Raw genomic sequence first — 15940 nt, forward strand, 5'->3', positions numbered from 1 at the left:
AGGATCACAAGTTCAAGGCCACCCTCAGCAGCTTAGTGAGACCCTGTATCAAAAAATATATTAAACTGGGCGCAGTGGCGCATGCCTATAATCCCAGTGGCTAGGGAGGCTGAGACAGGAGGACTGCAAGTTCAAAGCCAGGCTCAGCAACAGCAAGGCACTAAGCAACTCAGTTAGACCCTGTCTCTAAATAAAATACAAAATAGGGCTGGGGATGTGGCTCAGTGGTTGAATGCTCCTGAGTTCAATCCCCAGTACCTCCCAAAATAAATGAATGAATGAATGAATATTAAAAAGGCCAGAGATACAACTCAGTAGTAGAATGCCACTGAGTTCAATTTCTGGTATCTCACCTAAAAAAAGAAAAGAAAAGAAAAGGAAAAATAAAGTAAGCTCCAGGCGGGCATGGTGGCACATGCTCATAATTCCAGCAGCTTGGGAGGCCGAGGCCTTAAGTAACTCAGTGAGACCTTATCTCAAAATGAAATATAAAGAAGGGTTAGGGATGTGACTCTGTGGTTAAGCACCCCTGGGCTCAATATCCAATACCAAAAAACAAAAACAAAAAAGTAAGCTCCAGTACCCAGAAATGTTTTTTTTTTTTTTTTAATATTTACTTTTTAAAAGTTTTCGGCGGACACAACATCTTTGTTTGTATGTAGTGCTGAGGATTGAACCAAGGCCGCACGCTTGCCAGGTGAGCGCGCTAGCTTGAGCCACATCCCCAACCCCCCAGGAATGTTTTTGAAACTACACTGGAACTTCTTCTTATGAGACTTGAATACCTTTCCTTTTTTTATGTGACTATACAATAAAAATACAAATGTTTTCAAAGTTCCAATTTTTTTGACATATAATCTTATTTTCTTTCTACTTTCCTCCCTCTTATGATTTTATAGAAACCAGTGATTTTCAGAACAGAGTATAAGGTGGCAGCACAAACACCTTGATTTTGAAAAATTTCTGTATCAACTGCCATGCAACTATCCACAACAACACAACCACCACGGACTTAATGCTTGGGCCAAATATAGAAGAACATGTGCATTCACAAATGTAAGTATAATTACATACATACATATACATTAACAAAATTAAAAAGGTTGCTGATTTTTGTCTACATACTTTTTTTTATAACACGATAAATTTTGTTTTAAAACATTTTATAGCTCAAATACTCCATTAATTTATACACAGCAAACAATGATCACAAAAGATGCTGAGATTTTATTAACACTTTAACCCACATTTACATTAAAGCAGAGCACCAATTCATATTTCTTATAATTTTCTTAGCTTTAAAGACTTGAACTAAAGACTTTTTCTTCATTAAAAATCCCTCTGATGGAGAAAACAGAGGGAAAAAACACATTTTGATTGTTAATTTGATGGGTTTTGCCTACTATGAATGAATTTCTTAGAAACCATGTTCCTAAACCATTTGGAAGAGGAAATGTGAAAAAAATAAACCACTGTTACTAAGGAGACAAAATTACTTCAATTTCTTTGCAAAATAATCTCCAAATCTGTTTTCTTATTATATTAAAGGAAGAGTTAAAAAAAAAAAAAAAAACCAGCAGATTACAGAAAATTGGGGCCAATGTCCAAACCAATCTTCCCTAGTCAGAAAATTTTGCTTTCTATTCTGTGTTACAAAGAACTTTGTTCACAACTTTTTTTTTTTTTTTTTTCGACAATACTGGGGATTGAACCCAGGGAAGCTCCACCAGTGAGCTATAACCCCAGCTCTTTAATTTTCATTGAGACATAGTCTCATGAAGTTACTGAGGCTTGTGACCTCCTGCCTCAGCCTCCCCAGTAGCTGGGATTCACAGGCATGCACCACCACCCTTGGCTGTTCACATCTCTTTTAAAGCACTTCGTTCAGGATTAGCATAATGATTTTACAAACCTACCTCTTCAGGGTTGCAAAATTAATTTTTGTGTAGTATAATACATATAGTCAGTACTATACTATAACAAATGCTTGTTAAATGAACACAACTAAAAAAATCTGATATTCATGTTCAGAGTTTCTAAAAAGAAGAAAGGAAGATGGCTGTTTATATAGACCAAGTCAGACAGTAGCACAGCAAAATCAGTTACCTCTGTTATATATTAACCAGTTGCGATCATGACACAATAAATGCAGTTTTCCTAAACTGAAATTCAAGTAAAAGTGGGTAGAGGTGACAGATCTATAGATCAATAATTTCTTATTTCATAATTATAGAGAAATGTTTTGCACTGGCAAATGAATTTTTTAAAAATTACTTTTAACTAACTATACTCCCTTTTAAAAGATCCTGAACAAAAAGAAAAATTATGAATTGGGTTAGAAAATGCATGTAAAATGAAAAAACTAAAGAAACAAGTATCATTAACATGAACTACAAAGCCTTTTAGGAAGAAAACCACTGTTAAATTAATAGCTATCATTTAATGAACATTCACTAAGGGTGAGTGTTCTACAACTTCATCTTCATAGCAATTCTGTGAGAGGAGCACATTTTGATATTAGAAATGAGGAAAAGAAAAGAGGCTCAAAGAATGTAACCAGCATGGCCATGTCAAATAAAGAACAGAACAGTAGAGTAGTCATACCATACTGCAACTCGGAATCTGAACCTGGGACCACTAGGACATCTTGCTTTCCAGAGAAACACCAACACTAACAAACAGAAGCATCAGAAATTTAAATAAACAGAATAAATTTCTTGATAACAAGAACAGGTAAACACAGGACTAGACTACTGATGGTGGGTGTAGAATCTCTAGACTTTCTTGTATCTCTTTCCACAGGAAGGAAATCAATCATCTCTGAGTGTCTCTAAATATAAGACAGCTGGTATGAAAAGTACAATAGACCATACTGAGTAGTATAATTTCCAACCTTTGAAAATATGCAAGCCTATTTTTTTCCAGAATAAACCTGGAAAAAATGAAAACACCCTGAAATAAATCAATTTATTACAGTAGATAAAAATTAAATACAATTTCATAAGCAGACTTTTTAGGACATCTTCTCGGTGTTTCAAATGTCTGCTTTATAACACTCTCCTAAGAAATTCAACTATAATAGACTGATTTTTAAGAAGTAATGTACATATCAACTCAACTGCCATTGTTCCTTTATTTTGATACAAAACAATGGTTTTGTTTTGTTTTGCCATTAACTGTGTGATCCCAAATAAGTTACTTCATCTTTTTTGAACCCCAGTTTTGTCATATATAAAAACTGGGGGTAAATGCAAAGATGAAGGCAGGGGATGCAGGACCTGAACCAAAAGAAACCAGTAGTTGGGGCTAGGGTTGTGGCTCAGTGGTAGAGCGCTTGCTTACCATGTGTGACATGCTAAGTTTGAGTCTCAGCACCACATACAAACAAATAAAGGTCCATTGACAACTAAAAAAATAAAAAAATAAATCCCTGAAGGGCAATTGAGTTATTCACACAGGAATCGTGAATTATTCATAGACTCAACACAAAACATTTTCCACATTATGTATCAGAATTTTCATATGCATATAAATGCTATGATTTATAAATACAAATTTATATTAACATACAACTTTGAGCTGGATATGGTGATACACGCCTGTAATACCAGCAACCTGGGAAGCTGTGGCAGGAGGATCAAAAGTTCCAGCCAGTCTTGGCAATTTAGCGAAACTCTGCCTGAAAAAATAAAAACAAAGGGCTGGGGTGTAGCTTGGTGGTTGAGCACCCCTGGGTTCAATCCCCAGTACCAAATATTAGTTAATTAATTAATTAATATAGCACTTCTATAGGTCTATAGAAGCTTCTGTTATTATGAATTATCTACCAGCTGATTGTAGAACTACTACCATTTGGAGATCAAGAATGCCCAACACTTAAAAATGGCTCCTATATTTGAAAATGTCAGGAATCATTGGCACAGACAATTTCTAAAATCTTCCCAAGTCTAAAAGCTATAATTTTAAGTCCATTATTTCTTTATCCCATGTTAAATTTAACAGTTAAATGTTACCAGCTATAATTACCATGGATTCTAATGACAATTAAACTCTTTAAAATCTTAACAGAAAAGCAGGCAAGAAAAGACTTGTTGTATAAATACTAGGGGTTTAAAAATTGAGCTTCAAAAAAAAAAAAAAAAGCTTGATAATTTATAATATTAAATGAAAAACCAAAATTACTCATGGCAATTGAATAATTTCACATACCTCCTTAAGATAATAACATTTGGGCCGGGATTATGGCTTAGTGGTGGAGTGCTTAACTAGCATGCGTGAAGCACTGGGTTTGAAACCTGGCACCACATAAAAATAAAAACAAATAAAATAAAGGTATAGTGTCCATCTACAAAGAAAAAAATATTTTTTAAAAAAAATCTTTCTTAAAAAAAGATAATGAAATTCACTAACAAAAGGAATTATTAACTTAAAGAAAGGTTCAAATCTTAACTCTCTAATAAGATAGCACATAAGTTCTTTAATTCAAATTTCTAAGCAATATGATTCCTAGAAATGAACATGCAAAAAACTCCTAAGAACAAGCTATAGCCTAAGACTGTTAACTAATATAATCTTTCCTTATTTTTTGTACAGTACTGGGAATTGAACCCAAGGGTACTCTACTCCAGAGCTATGTCCCAGACCTTTTTATTTATGCTTTTTGAGACAGTCTTGCTAAGTTGCCCAGGCTGGTCTTGAACTTGTGAATCTCCTGAGTCACTGGAATTACAGGTGCCAGGATCTTTATAATGCTAAATGTCAATAATGTAATATCTGGAGACTCTGTAAAGACAAAACATTCATAAAGAACAATTCCTCTATAGTTCTCTATGAAGTTTTTGCATTTGTACCTATCTTTTTCCCTCTCATTACAAGTGATAAGATGTCTATCATTTAGATAGATAGTCTAAAATCTATCACCTTTCTTTTTCTTTATTAAAGATTTCATTCCTTTGGCTTTCTCATGTTCTTACATTGTCAATCTCACCCTCTTTATTAAATTCTGTGGCAAAAGATCATAAAAATGTTGTAAAGCTGGACACAGTGGTACACAGCTGTAATCCCAGCAACTCAGAAGGCTGAGGTAGGAAGATTGAAAGTTTGAGGGTAGCCCTAGCAACTTAACAAGATCCTAAGTAACTTAGTGAGACCCCGTCTAAAAAATAAAAGGACTGGAGATGTGGCTCACTGGGGACGTAAAAAGTCCCTGGGTTCAATCTTCAGTATTCCTCAAAAAAAAAAAAAAAAAAAAAAAAAAAAAAAAAAAAAAAGCTATAGAATCATCTAAGCTAAAGAATCCCCTGCTTGACTTTTTTTTTTTTTTAATATTTATTTTTTAGTTTTTGGCAGACACAACATCTTTGTATGTGGTGCTGAGGATTGAACCCAGGCCGCATGCATGCCAGGCGAGCGCGATATGGCTTGAGCCACATCCCCATCCCCTCTGCTTGACTTCTTATCCCCGTTTAGGTACCAAAATGTGCTCTTCTTCACAGCCAAACTTCTTGAAAAGTGTTGTTTACATATTCTACTTTCATTTCCTTACATCTCATGCCTTTCCTAATCTGGAATTTAGCATTTTATTATGCCACTAAGACCAATTTTATGAGTCACCAATAACCTCCATGAAGCCAAAAAGACAAGTTTTCTTGAACTTGACTTCTAGCCTTAAGCGATTCAGCTTATTGAATTGTTGCTTTCACTTTTTAAAAAGTTCAATTTATTTAACTTTTGAATAAGGAATACATTTATATGTTGAAAAAGTATAAAAGGAATATAGGTCCAGCACAGTGACACACGCCTGTAATCCCAGGTGCTCGGGAGGTGAGGCAAGAGGATGCCAAACTCAAAGCCAGCCTCAGCAATTTAGCAAAGTCCTAAGCAATTTAGTGAAATCCTATTTTAAAACTGGAATTTTTTTTTTTTTTAAAGAGAGAGTGAGAGAGGAGAGAGAGAGATAGAGAGAGAGAATTTTTAATATTTATTTTTTAGTTCTCGGCGGACACAACATCTTTGTATGTGGTGCTGAGGATCGAACCCAGGCCGCACGCATGCCAGGCGAGCGCGCTACCGCTTGAGCCACATCCCCAGCCCTGGAAAAAATTTTTAAAAATAAAATAAAAGGGCTGAAGATATGGCTCAAGTGATTAAGTGCCCCTGGTTTCAACCCATAGTACCAAAAAAAAAAAAAAAAGAAAGAAAGAAAAAATACAGAAGTCTCTTCTCTATATTATCCCACTGAACTTTTTTCTACCAATTAATGACTTTCCTTTCTAGAATTTCAAGAAATTCTTCAGCATATATAATTAAATAAAATTATGTATTCTTATGCTCTCCTCTCTTTCAAACAAAAGGTATTAATTTCACTGCAACACATCTTCCAGATCCTTCCACATCACCACAGTGTCCTTATCCTTTTCGTAAGTTTTACCGAGACATAATTAACACATTAGAGTTCACATGAAATGTACCTTAGTTGTGTCACACCACAGAGCATACAGGTCAGTAGTTTCCAGTAGATTCACAGAGTTGTACATCAATTATCAACTAAATGTAAAATATTTTCATCATCCCCAAAAGAAATCTCATACCCATTAAGTTACTCCCTATTCTGTGCTCCACTCTTCCTCCCAACTCTCTACCCTTTGGTAACCACTAATATATTTGTTTCTGGATGGCCTATTCTGGATACTTCATCTAAATGAAATCAAACAGTATATAGCCCTTTGTGTCTAGTTTCTTTTACTTAGCATAGTTTTCAAGGTTCATCTGTTGTAGTATTTATTTTTACTTTATCTTTTATAGTCCAATAATAGATTAACTTTTTACTTATCTATTTATCAGTTGATGGACATTTGCATTGTTTTTTTCAGCTATTACGAATAAATCTACTATGAACATTTACATGCAAGTTTTTGTATGAATGTGTATACACATTCTCTTAGTTACATAACTAGGAGTGAGTAGCTGGGTCATATGGTAACTCTACGTTTAACCTTTTGAGGAACTACCAAACTACCATTTTGTATCCTACCAGTAGTGCCAGTGGGTTCTGATTCTCTCACACTCTCATCAACACTTATTATTGTGCCTTTTCTGATTACAGTTATCCTAGTAGATATGTAGTAATATTTCTTGGCAGTTTTATTTTCATTTCCTTAATGACTGACAACAATGGATTTATTTTCATGAATATATTTGCATTCTTATCTGCCAGTGAATAGCTTTTTCTGGAGAAATAACTCCTCAAATCCTTTGCCTTTTTTTAAATTGGGTCTCTTTTTCTGAGTTATAAGAGTTCTTCACATATTCTGGGTACAAATTCCTCATTACATATATGATTTGCTTTACTTCTTTAAAAAGCGGTAGTATTCTAGGAGTCAGATATACAGAATGTATTTGGAAATTTAGGTTTCCAGTCTTCTGCTAATAACAACCCCATCTGTAGGATACCATTTTTGGGTATCACACCTCAGGTATAATAATAGTAGTAGCTTCCCAAACTTTCATGTGTACATGAATCACCTGGGATCTTGTTAAAGTACAGCTTCTGATTCAGTAGGTCTGACACAATCCCTCATATGCAGCATTTCTAACAAGCTCCCTGGTTAAGTTGATGCTGCTAGTCTGTGGATCACACTTCAACTAGCAAGTACTACTACTTCTGTAGGACAAATTCTAAAAGCAGAATTGATGGGTCAAGGAGCGTGTGCATTTCTAATTCTGGCAAATTGTTCTCCATGGCGATATTACCATCAGGAATGTATGAACATGATTACTTCCCCCAAATATTTACTAATGAAGAATATTACCAGGGGCTGGGGTTGTGGCTCAGTGGTAGAGCACTTGCCTGGCATGTGTGAAGAGCCTCAGCACTGCATATAAATAAATAAAAAATAAATAAAAAGATCCATTAACAACTAAAAAAAAAAAAAAAAGAATATTATCAAACTTTCAGATCTCTCTGATAAATGTTTAAAAATTCTTTAGTTTTGTATTTATGTTCAATGATATTAATTATCTTTTCATATATTTGAAAGCCATTTGTATTTTTCTTCCTGACTACTGTGTCTATTTCTTGAATTTGTCTCCCCTACAGCTTCTATGATTTGACTCCTTTTAAGTAATTTTTTCCTTACTTCTTGGTATCTCAATTTGGATATTTCTCAGGCATTTCAAACTTTTAACATCAAGAAAGAATTCCTTTCCATCTTAAATGGAAAACGGTTTGACATCCAGCTGTTAAAACAAAATCATTATTAATTCTTCTTTCCTATTTCGAACCCTTAATCTACTATCAAGTCTGATGTTTCCAAATCTGCTTCTCTTCATTTCCACTACATTCTAAAGAATAGTCACAGGAGTTGTTTTTTTTTTTTTTAAGAGAGAGAAAGAATTTTTTAATATTTATTTTTTAGTTTTTTTTCGGCAGACACAACATCTTTCTTTGTATGTGGTGCTGAGGATCGAACCCGGGCCGCACTCATGCCAGGCAAGCGCGCTACCAATTGAGCCACATCCCCAGCCCAGGAGTTGGGGTTTTGACTCAGTGGTAGAGCACTTGCCTAGCATGTGTGAGGCACTGGTTCAATTCTCAACACTGCATATAAATAAATAAACAAAATAAAGGCCTATCAATGTCTAAAAATATTTTAAAATATAAAAAATAAATTATAGTCAAGAGTTAGATGATTGCAAAAATCACCCTCAGTGTTTCTCGGTGAAGGCCCACACAACATTTGGGGAGGGACAAACTATAGTATGGAGCTGTCCTGAATACTACAGCATGTTTAACAACTCTGGCACCACGGCTCCAAATGCTAGGGTGGCTCCTGGTCACCACTATAAGAGTTAAAAATAATAGCCCACATTTCCAAATATTCCTGAAGGAGGGGCTAAATCCCCTCACTGAAAACCATCTCTCCAATTCCAGTCTTTTTGTTTCTGTACTGGGAATTGGACCCAGAGATGTTCTAACATTGAGCTATGTCCCCGGCCCCCCTTTTTAAAAAAAATTCGAGACAGAGTATCCCTAAGTTGCTGGGACTGACCTTGAACTTGCAATCCTCCTGACTCAGTCTCCTGAGTAGCTGGAATTGCAGGTGTATGCCACCATGTCCATCTGCACTTCCAGTCTTAACCCTTTCAATCCATTTACTACACATCTAGTTTTCTTTTTGTACCATAAATCAGATTACATGATTTCCCTGGACAAAGTCCTTGATTGTTTTCTGGAAAAATGACATAAAATACAAACTGCTGAAGTATGACCTATAATACAGCCTCTAACTTTCTGGTATCACCTTGGATTTATGACTCCATTATCCCTTGTTTCTTGTATCATAGCCACATTTAAATCTTTTCAATCCTTTTCTAACTTCAGAGCCTTTGTCCATGTTGCTTACTCTGCATGGACTACTTTTACTTCATTCTACAAAGAATGTAATCTCCTATAAAGACTCGTACCGCTGGCCAGAGTTTTTCATAATCACCCTTCCTGGAATATACCTTTTTATTAATTCTCCATCATGGGTCTGGTCAGATTAATTAGAATGTATCCAAAGCAGTAATAAATATTTTACTTATTTCTGTTATCTGTCTCTCCAATCAAACTATAAGCTCCATGAAAACAAAGATCTCTTAAGTCACCAAATACCTATAAAATGTCAATTGACATTCTTTGCGACTAAGACATCAAATGTCAAAAAAAGAGGACAATCTTCAATACAATACTGAGTTGAGTCTATATGAACTGAGAATTCTACATTTATAATAAACAAATTTCTACTAGCTCTATCCCCTACACATGATCATTAAGCAAAAACAAAACACAACAAAACAACAACAACAACAACAAAACATATATATCTCAAAAAGGAATAGAATTATACAAATTCCCAATTTAATGACTATGTGTTATGGTTTGGATGTGAGGAATCCCCCCAAAGCTCATGTGTGAGAGAGTGCAAGAAGGTTTAGAGGAGAAATAATTGGGTTATGAGAGCCTTAACCCAATCTGTGAATTAATCATGATGGGATTAACTGGATGGTAACTGAAAACAGATAGGGTATGGCTGGAGCAGAGAGGTCATTGGGGGCATGGCTTTGAGGTATATATTTTGTCTCCAGCAGTGGAGCCTCTCTGAATGGAGCCTGCTGTCTATGGATTGAGACCTCTGAAACTGTGAGCTACCAAATTAACTTTTCTTCCTCCATAATTGTTCTGGGGTCTTTTAGTTGCAGCAGCCAAAAAGCTGACCAAAACACTATGGAAAACAAGTAAATTCACTAAGATGAAAGATAAAGAGCCTTTAAGAAAGAATTCAAAGCACTTTTAAAATAATGGCCTACCTTAGCTGCTGGGGATTTTCATGGACACCAATCACCCAGTAGTGATCAGACTTTCCTTTGCAGTGTTCTCTCGTGTTACACACAGGAGTCCATGTATTACCAAGCCCTCTGTTAAGCATTCGAACACAGCCTTCAGAATCCACGTAGCAGGGGGTACCTATATTCCAACAAAAAAGAAATTACTTGGAGATATAGCACATATTTGCTAAATAAATCCTGTTTCAAAAAAAAATACATACCAAGGACTTAAGTTTTATATATATATATCTTTATTTTATTTATTTATTTTTATGTGGTACTGAGGATCGAACCCAGGGCCTCCCATGTGCTAGGCAAGCGCTCTACCACTGAGCCACAATCCCAGCCCCACCAGGATTTAACTTTTATTTCAAAAAGCAAAGTAAAAAAAGGAAAATAAACCAAGACTGCCTTCTGTGAAATTTCATGAAGCACACAGACTATGACCTAACAGAAGAAAAAAACTGCATGCGATGACTGAAATTTACCCATATAAAGAGAAAAAAACACAGTTTCAATGAAAACTCTGCCATCTGCTGGAACGTAACAGTAACTACTTTAAACCAATTACAGGGAAAAACAAGAAAAACATTAATGACAACAAAAAAACCCAACATCTGAAGGCTCCTTCCAGGTAAAGAGAGATTTGATAAAATGATTAGAAACTGATAGAAGGTAATGATATAAACAAATACCTTTGTTACTCTTTTCTTTCATAGCAAAAATGTTTCCTACTTACTATGCTCCCACCTCAGGAAGTGCATGACAAGTTATCTAATTAACCCTTTTCATACCTGTAGCTTCATACCTCTCTCACTCTGAAAACATGAATTTCCTCAGGGATTACATATGATCGGAACTTGGGAAAAGAAAAAGCTATATAAACGGGAACTATTATTATTAAAGCATAAATGACTAATAATATCCCAATAGAAAACAAATCCAAAAATGGTCAACACTTTAAAGACATATCAACCGGGCACAGTAGGGCATGCCTGTAATCCCAGGTACTTGGGAGGCTAAGGTAGGCCAGGTTTGAGGCCAGTCTGGGCAACTTAGCAAACCCCTGTCTCAAATAAAAAAATGAAAAAGGTTAGGTTTGAAGATAAGTAGAGCACCTCTGGGTTCAATCTCTGATACAGCAAAACAAACAAACAAACAAAAAAAAAAATTGAGGTTTTCAGTGATGTAAACAAAGACCATACATTGCTAATAACAAAAATATTTAAGCCTCAGAGAGGAATAACAAATGCTTTAAAATATGGTATTCTTTCCTGTCTTTCAAATCATATCATAAGCCACTATAAATGGGTCTAAAATACACCATCCAACAGAAACACGTGAGTCACAAATGTAATGTATATAACAAATACATACATATGTTACTTAATATATGTGTGTAAACACATTGCAAATTTATTATTTGCAGTACTAGACCAGGGCAATCACTGCCCATGTTAGGCAATTGCTCTACCACTAAGCTACTTCCTCAGCCCTACACAAATATTAATTTTTAATTCATAATGCCTCTTTTAAAAAAGGAGAGATAGTTAATTTTAATGTCTTATTTAATCCAATATATCCAAAATATCACCACTTAAAAATGTAACAACAGAAAAAAGATTAGAGTTTTTTACATTTTTCTTTAATATTAAATTTGGAGAATATACTTACAGAACATTAGCCACATTTTAAGTGTTCAATAGCCACATGTGGCCAGTAGTTAATTGCAATGGACAAGACAGTTCCAGAAAATTTTTAATTTTGTGTACAATCTGCTAGGAAAGATCCTACTTTACTGTTGATTTGTATTTCCTCCTTGTTGTCTAATAAATAAATATTAGGAAACCATTTCCATTAGTAAGTTTCTAATGTGAATTCTCATAAAAAGAAATCTTGTTCTTTACACATATTACTTTACCTAACAAGTGCAGTTTCAAATTCTGCCAACATGTTAAAATACAGAAATTAAATGTAAAATATAGACAACTTATCTTTAAAGAAATTAATTAAATTTATTAATGATTTTCTTCTTGAAAAGTGAGCTTAATAAAAGAAAAAAAATTAGCTTGCCTTCAGCTGAAAAACCAACCCAGACAAGGTAGGATTTCCTTGTAAGAGGAAGAGGATCACCATGTAAAATTTGTTTCTTCTTTTTCCCCAGCTCTAATAGTTGAACTCCAAGGCACTGATCCCCATCAAATCCTGTACCTAGTGAGAAAATGTAAATATAAATCAAGCATTGAAGGTTATTCAGCAATAATGCAATCTAAATTATTTTCTTGATTGATTTTATGTTTCAATTTTAGAATAACTAGTTCTATTTTTATAGACAACCCATGTGAGGCACCATTCAGGTAAATAGAAGTAGAATAACATGTTACATGGACTATTTATACAAAATGATTATAAATGATATTCACTTAATTAAGATTTATTTATAAAGAACTTATCATGTAACCCTAGGCACTGGTCTAGACAATGGGGCTACAATGGTAAACAGTTTTTTTTCCCTCCATGAAATTCATACTCAGGTTGAAAAAGAAATTTAAAAGATTCAAGAAGAGAAAAAAACGCTACCAAAGATTTGAAGCAAATATGTGCTAGAAAGAACTGAGAGATTAGTTTAGATTATAGTTAGAGGTGGCCTTTATGAGAAAGTAAAATTTAATCTGAGATATGAATTGCAAGTTGGGGCCAGCCATGCAAATGTTAAGGAAAGGAATACTACAAGAGAAAGAGGGAATCACTGATGGAAGGTCCTCGGGCAGCGGCAAGCTCACAGTGTTCAAAGTACACAAAGTAGAACATGGCAAAAAGAGAAAGTGGCAAGAGATGAGGCTACAGAGGGCAAAGGTCAGCTCGTGTAGGATCAGATCACCTTACCAGCTACAGTAAGAAGTCTGACTAAAAGTGAAAGAACCTCAGAGATATTTGAGCAGAAGAGAGAGATGATCTGATTTTCATGCTGCTGTGTGAAAAACAGACTGTGAAAGGCCAAGAATGAGAGCTGAAAGAATAGATAGGCTATTATGGCAGTCTGACATGACATACTGGTTGGTCCAGGGTATGAGTGGAGAACATGAAGAGACTGATTTGGAATCTGTTACTCCATAGAACTGACACAACTATATAGCTTTTCTAATAGAGCTGACTTGGGAAGTGAGGGAAAGAGAAGAATTGAGATGCCTACATAGAGGTTTCAAGTGAGCATACTATAAAAGATATAACTTTATTTTATTAACTTTTTTGTTTTTAATTTCAATAATATATGAAAATCTAGACATGCAATAAGGTACTACTAGTGATATCAATTTAGAAGTCACAAACACACAGGAACTTCAGAGAAGCCAAGAAAGTATATCTGATGGAATTGTTAAAGAAAAAAAAAAAAGTGCAAATTTATCAATGGTAATCTTGGTAAGACCAGTTTTAAGACCACAAAGTGGTGGGGACTGAAGACAACATGAAGTGAGGAAAAGGTGGCAGCAGCTTTTGAAAAGTCACATTTAAAGTTGTTTTCATCCTTTACACTAGGAGTGAGTTAATTTTTGAGTTTTTTTTTTTTTAATTATGAAAGTTCACTGATACGCTTGCCCAAAGATGCGATTTAGACATGTAAGTAATCAATCAGACTTGGAATTCTCTTGACAATACCACTTAAGTTCTATAAAGTTCTCATTTTCTTTGCTATTAGTACATACAACAAAATTCTCCACATTCAAAGATTACACTGATGCAAATACTAAATAAATGCAAAAGCAAGATAAAAAGTACCAAAAAAAGCTCAATAATTTCCATATTACTGCAGGTCATAATATAATTTATGAAAGACTGAAAAATCTACCTCTGTGATAAATAATGAACAGCTGTTCTCCATGTCCTGCCATTGACACCACAGGTCCAGGAAGGCTGAAGACCTCTTTTTGAACACCTCCAATAGTAAATAATCGAAGGAGCAAGGCACTAGTGGCAGCAGCAGCCCATCCCTGACCCAGACATATGGCTTCAATATCCTCATTCTGAGGCATGTCTACTATCCACTCTTTGCTTGAATCCCAAGAACTAAAGTGCAGGCAGTGAAGTTTGCTAAAAAATAAAAAATAAAAAAAAAGAGAGAGAGAGAGACAACCCAACTTTTTTGAGATGTTTTACATATACAACTAATCATGAAACCCAATAACAAAAGTTTATTAAGAATATTCAGATACAGGAAAATGCTCTACAATATAATGTTAATTAACTAAAAAGGCAAGCTAAAACCATTAAATGTGATTCTATGTTGCAAATGTAAAAAAAAAAAACCACAACTAAGATTTTTTTATATTGATTTTTTTAGTTGTAGTTGGACACAATAACCTCATTTATTTTTTATTTATTTATATGTGGTGCTGAGGATCGAACTCAGGGCCCTGCACATGCTAGGCAAGTGCTCTATCGCTGAGCTACAACCCCAGGCCCACAACTAAGATTTTTAAAGATAGGAAGTATGAAAATATTAAGCAACAGTTCTCTTACAAAAAAAAGTAACCAAAAGAGAAAAAAGAAAAATTATTACACATAGTAGAATCAGAGACTACCAATCACTGCCAAAAATTTCATGTTTCAGTTTTTTTCCTTTGAGCATACATATATAAATGTTAAGTTCTTTTTTTTTTAAAGAGAGAGAGAGAGAGAGAGAGAGAGAGAGAGAGAAAGAGAGAGAATTTTAATATTTTTTTAGTTCTTGGCGGACACAACATCTTTGTTTGTATGTGGTGCTAAGGATCGAACCCAGGCCGCACGCATGCCAGGCAATCGCGCTACCGCTTGAGCCACATCCCCAGCCCAAATGTAAGTTATTCTTTAAGCTTCAGAATACAGATACCATAAGTATTTGGAATCACAAACTGCAGTGACATTCTGAACAATAATTTTAATATCTAATCTTATAAAAAAGGTAATATTGTATAGGGTTGTGAAATATATTTAAGGAGAACAAAAAGGATATCTAAAATCAAAACTGCACATGGAAATATATGTTCTAATTATGCAAGATATTCTGTGTTGGAGTCACTTACTCAAGAGTATTTTTGTATTTTTGAGGTTGTTTTTGTGGTGCTAGGGATCAAATCCAGGGCCTTGCGCATGCTAGCCAAGTATTCTACCTCTGAGCTATATCCCAGGCCTGTGATTATTTGAATAACCTGATTTAACTCAGTAATAAATGAAGTATTGAATTAATTTTATAATGTGTAAATTAGCACACTAATCAAAATGTTAAAATGACCTAATACAGCATTCACTGGATTTTAATTAATGTATTCAGTCCCATGAGGATCTCTTTAAAATGCAGATTCTGATTCAGAGGGTCTGGGTGAGATCTGAGATTCTGGGTTTTCAACAAATTCCAGGTGACCCACAAAGCTAGGTTGTGAGCTATACTTTGAGCACAATAAGCAATTATGTATCATTAGAAGCATTTAATTTCAAATCACCTAGGAGAAGTAAAATCCATCCATCAAGTATATCAAGAGTATCAATAAAAGAGATCAAGAAAGACTAATCTGGCTATAATATTTAAAAAAGAGAA

The 15940-nt window shown here is 34.7% G+C and overlaps 1 protein-coding gene across 4 annotated transcripts in view; it reads right to left on the minus strand.

The window, feature by feature from the left end:
- The window catches only part of Wdhd1 (WD repeat and HMG-box DNA binding protein 1), a 53944-nt gene that overhangs the window by 16268 nt on the left and 21736 nt on the right, over positions 1 to 15940 (minus strand). For all 4 annotated transcript variants that reach the window (XM_078049934.1, XM_021735055.3, XM_078049933.1 and 1 more), the window contains 3 exons: positions 14216 to 14457; positions 12442 to 12579; positions 10351 to 10507 (listed from right to left, as the gene is read on the minus strand). In XM_078049934.1, the coding sequence (XP_077906060.1) occupies positions 10351 to 10507; positions 12442 to 12579; positions 14216 to 14457 (537 nt within the window). The remainder of the gene's footprint in view (positions 1 to 10350; positions 10508 to 12441; positions 12580 to 14215; positions 14458 to 15940) is intronic.

The sequence above is a fragment of the Ictidomys tridecemlineatus genome, chromosome 5 (genome assembly GCF_052094955.1).
Source record: "Ictidomys tridecemlineatus isolate mIctTri1 chromosome 5, mIctTri1.hap1, whole genome shotgun sequence".
NCBI lineage: Eukaryota > Metazoa > Chordata > Mammalia > Rodentia > Sciuridae > Ictidomys > Ictidomys tridecemlineatus.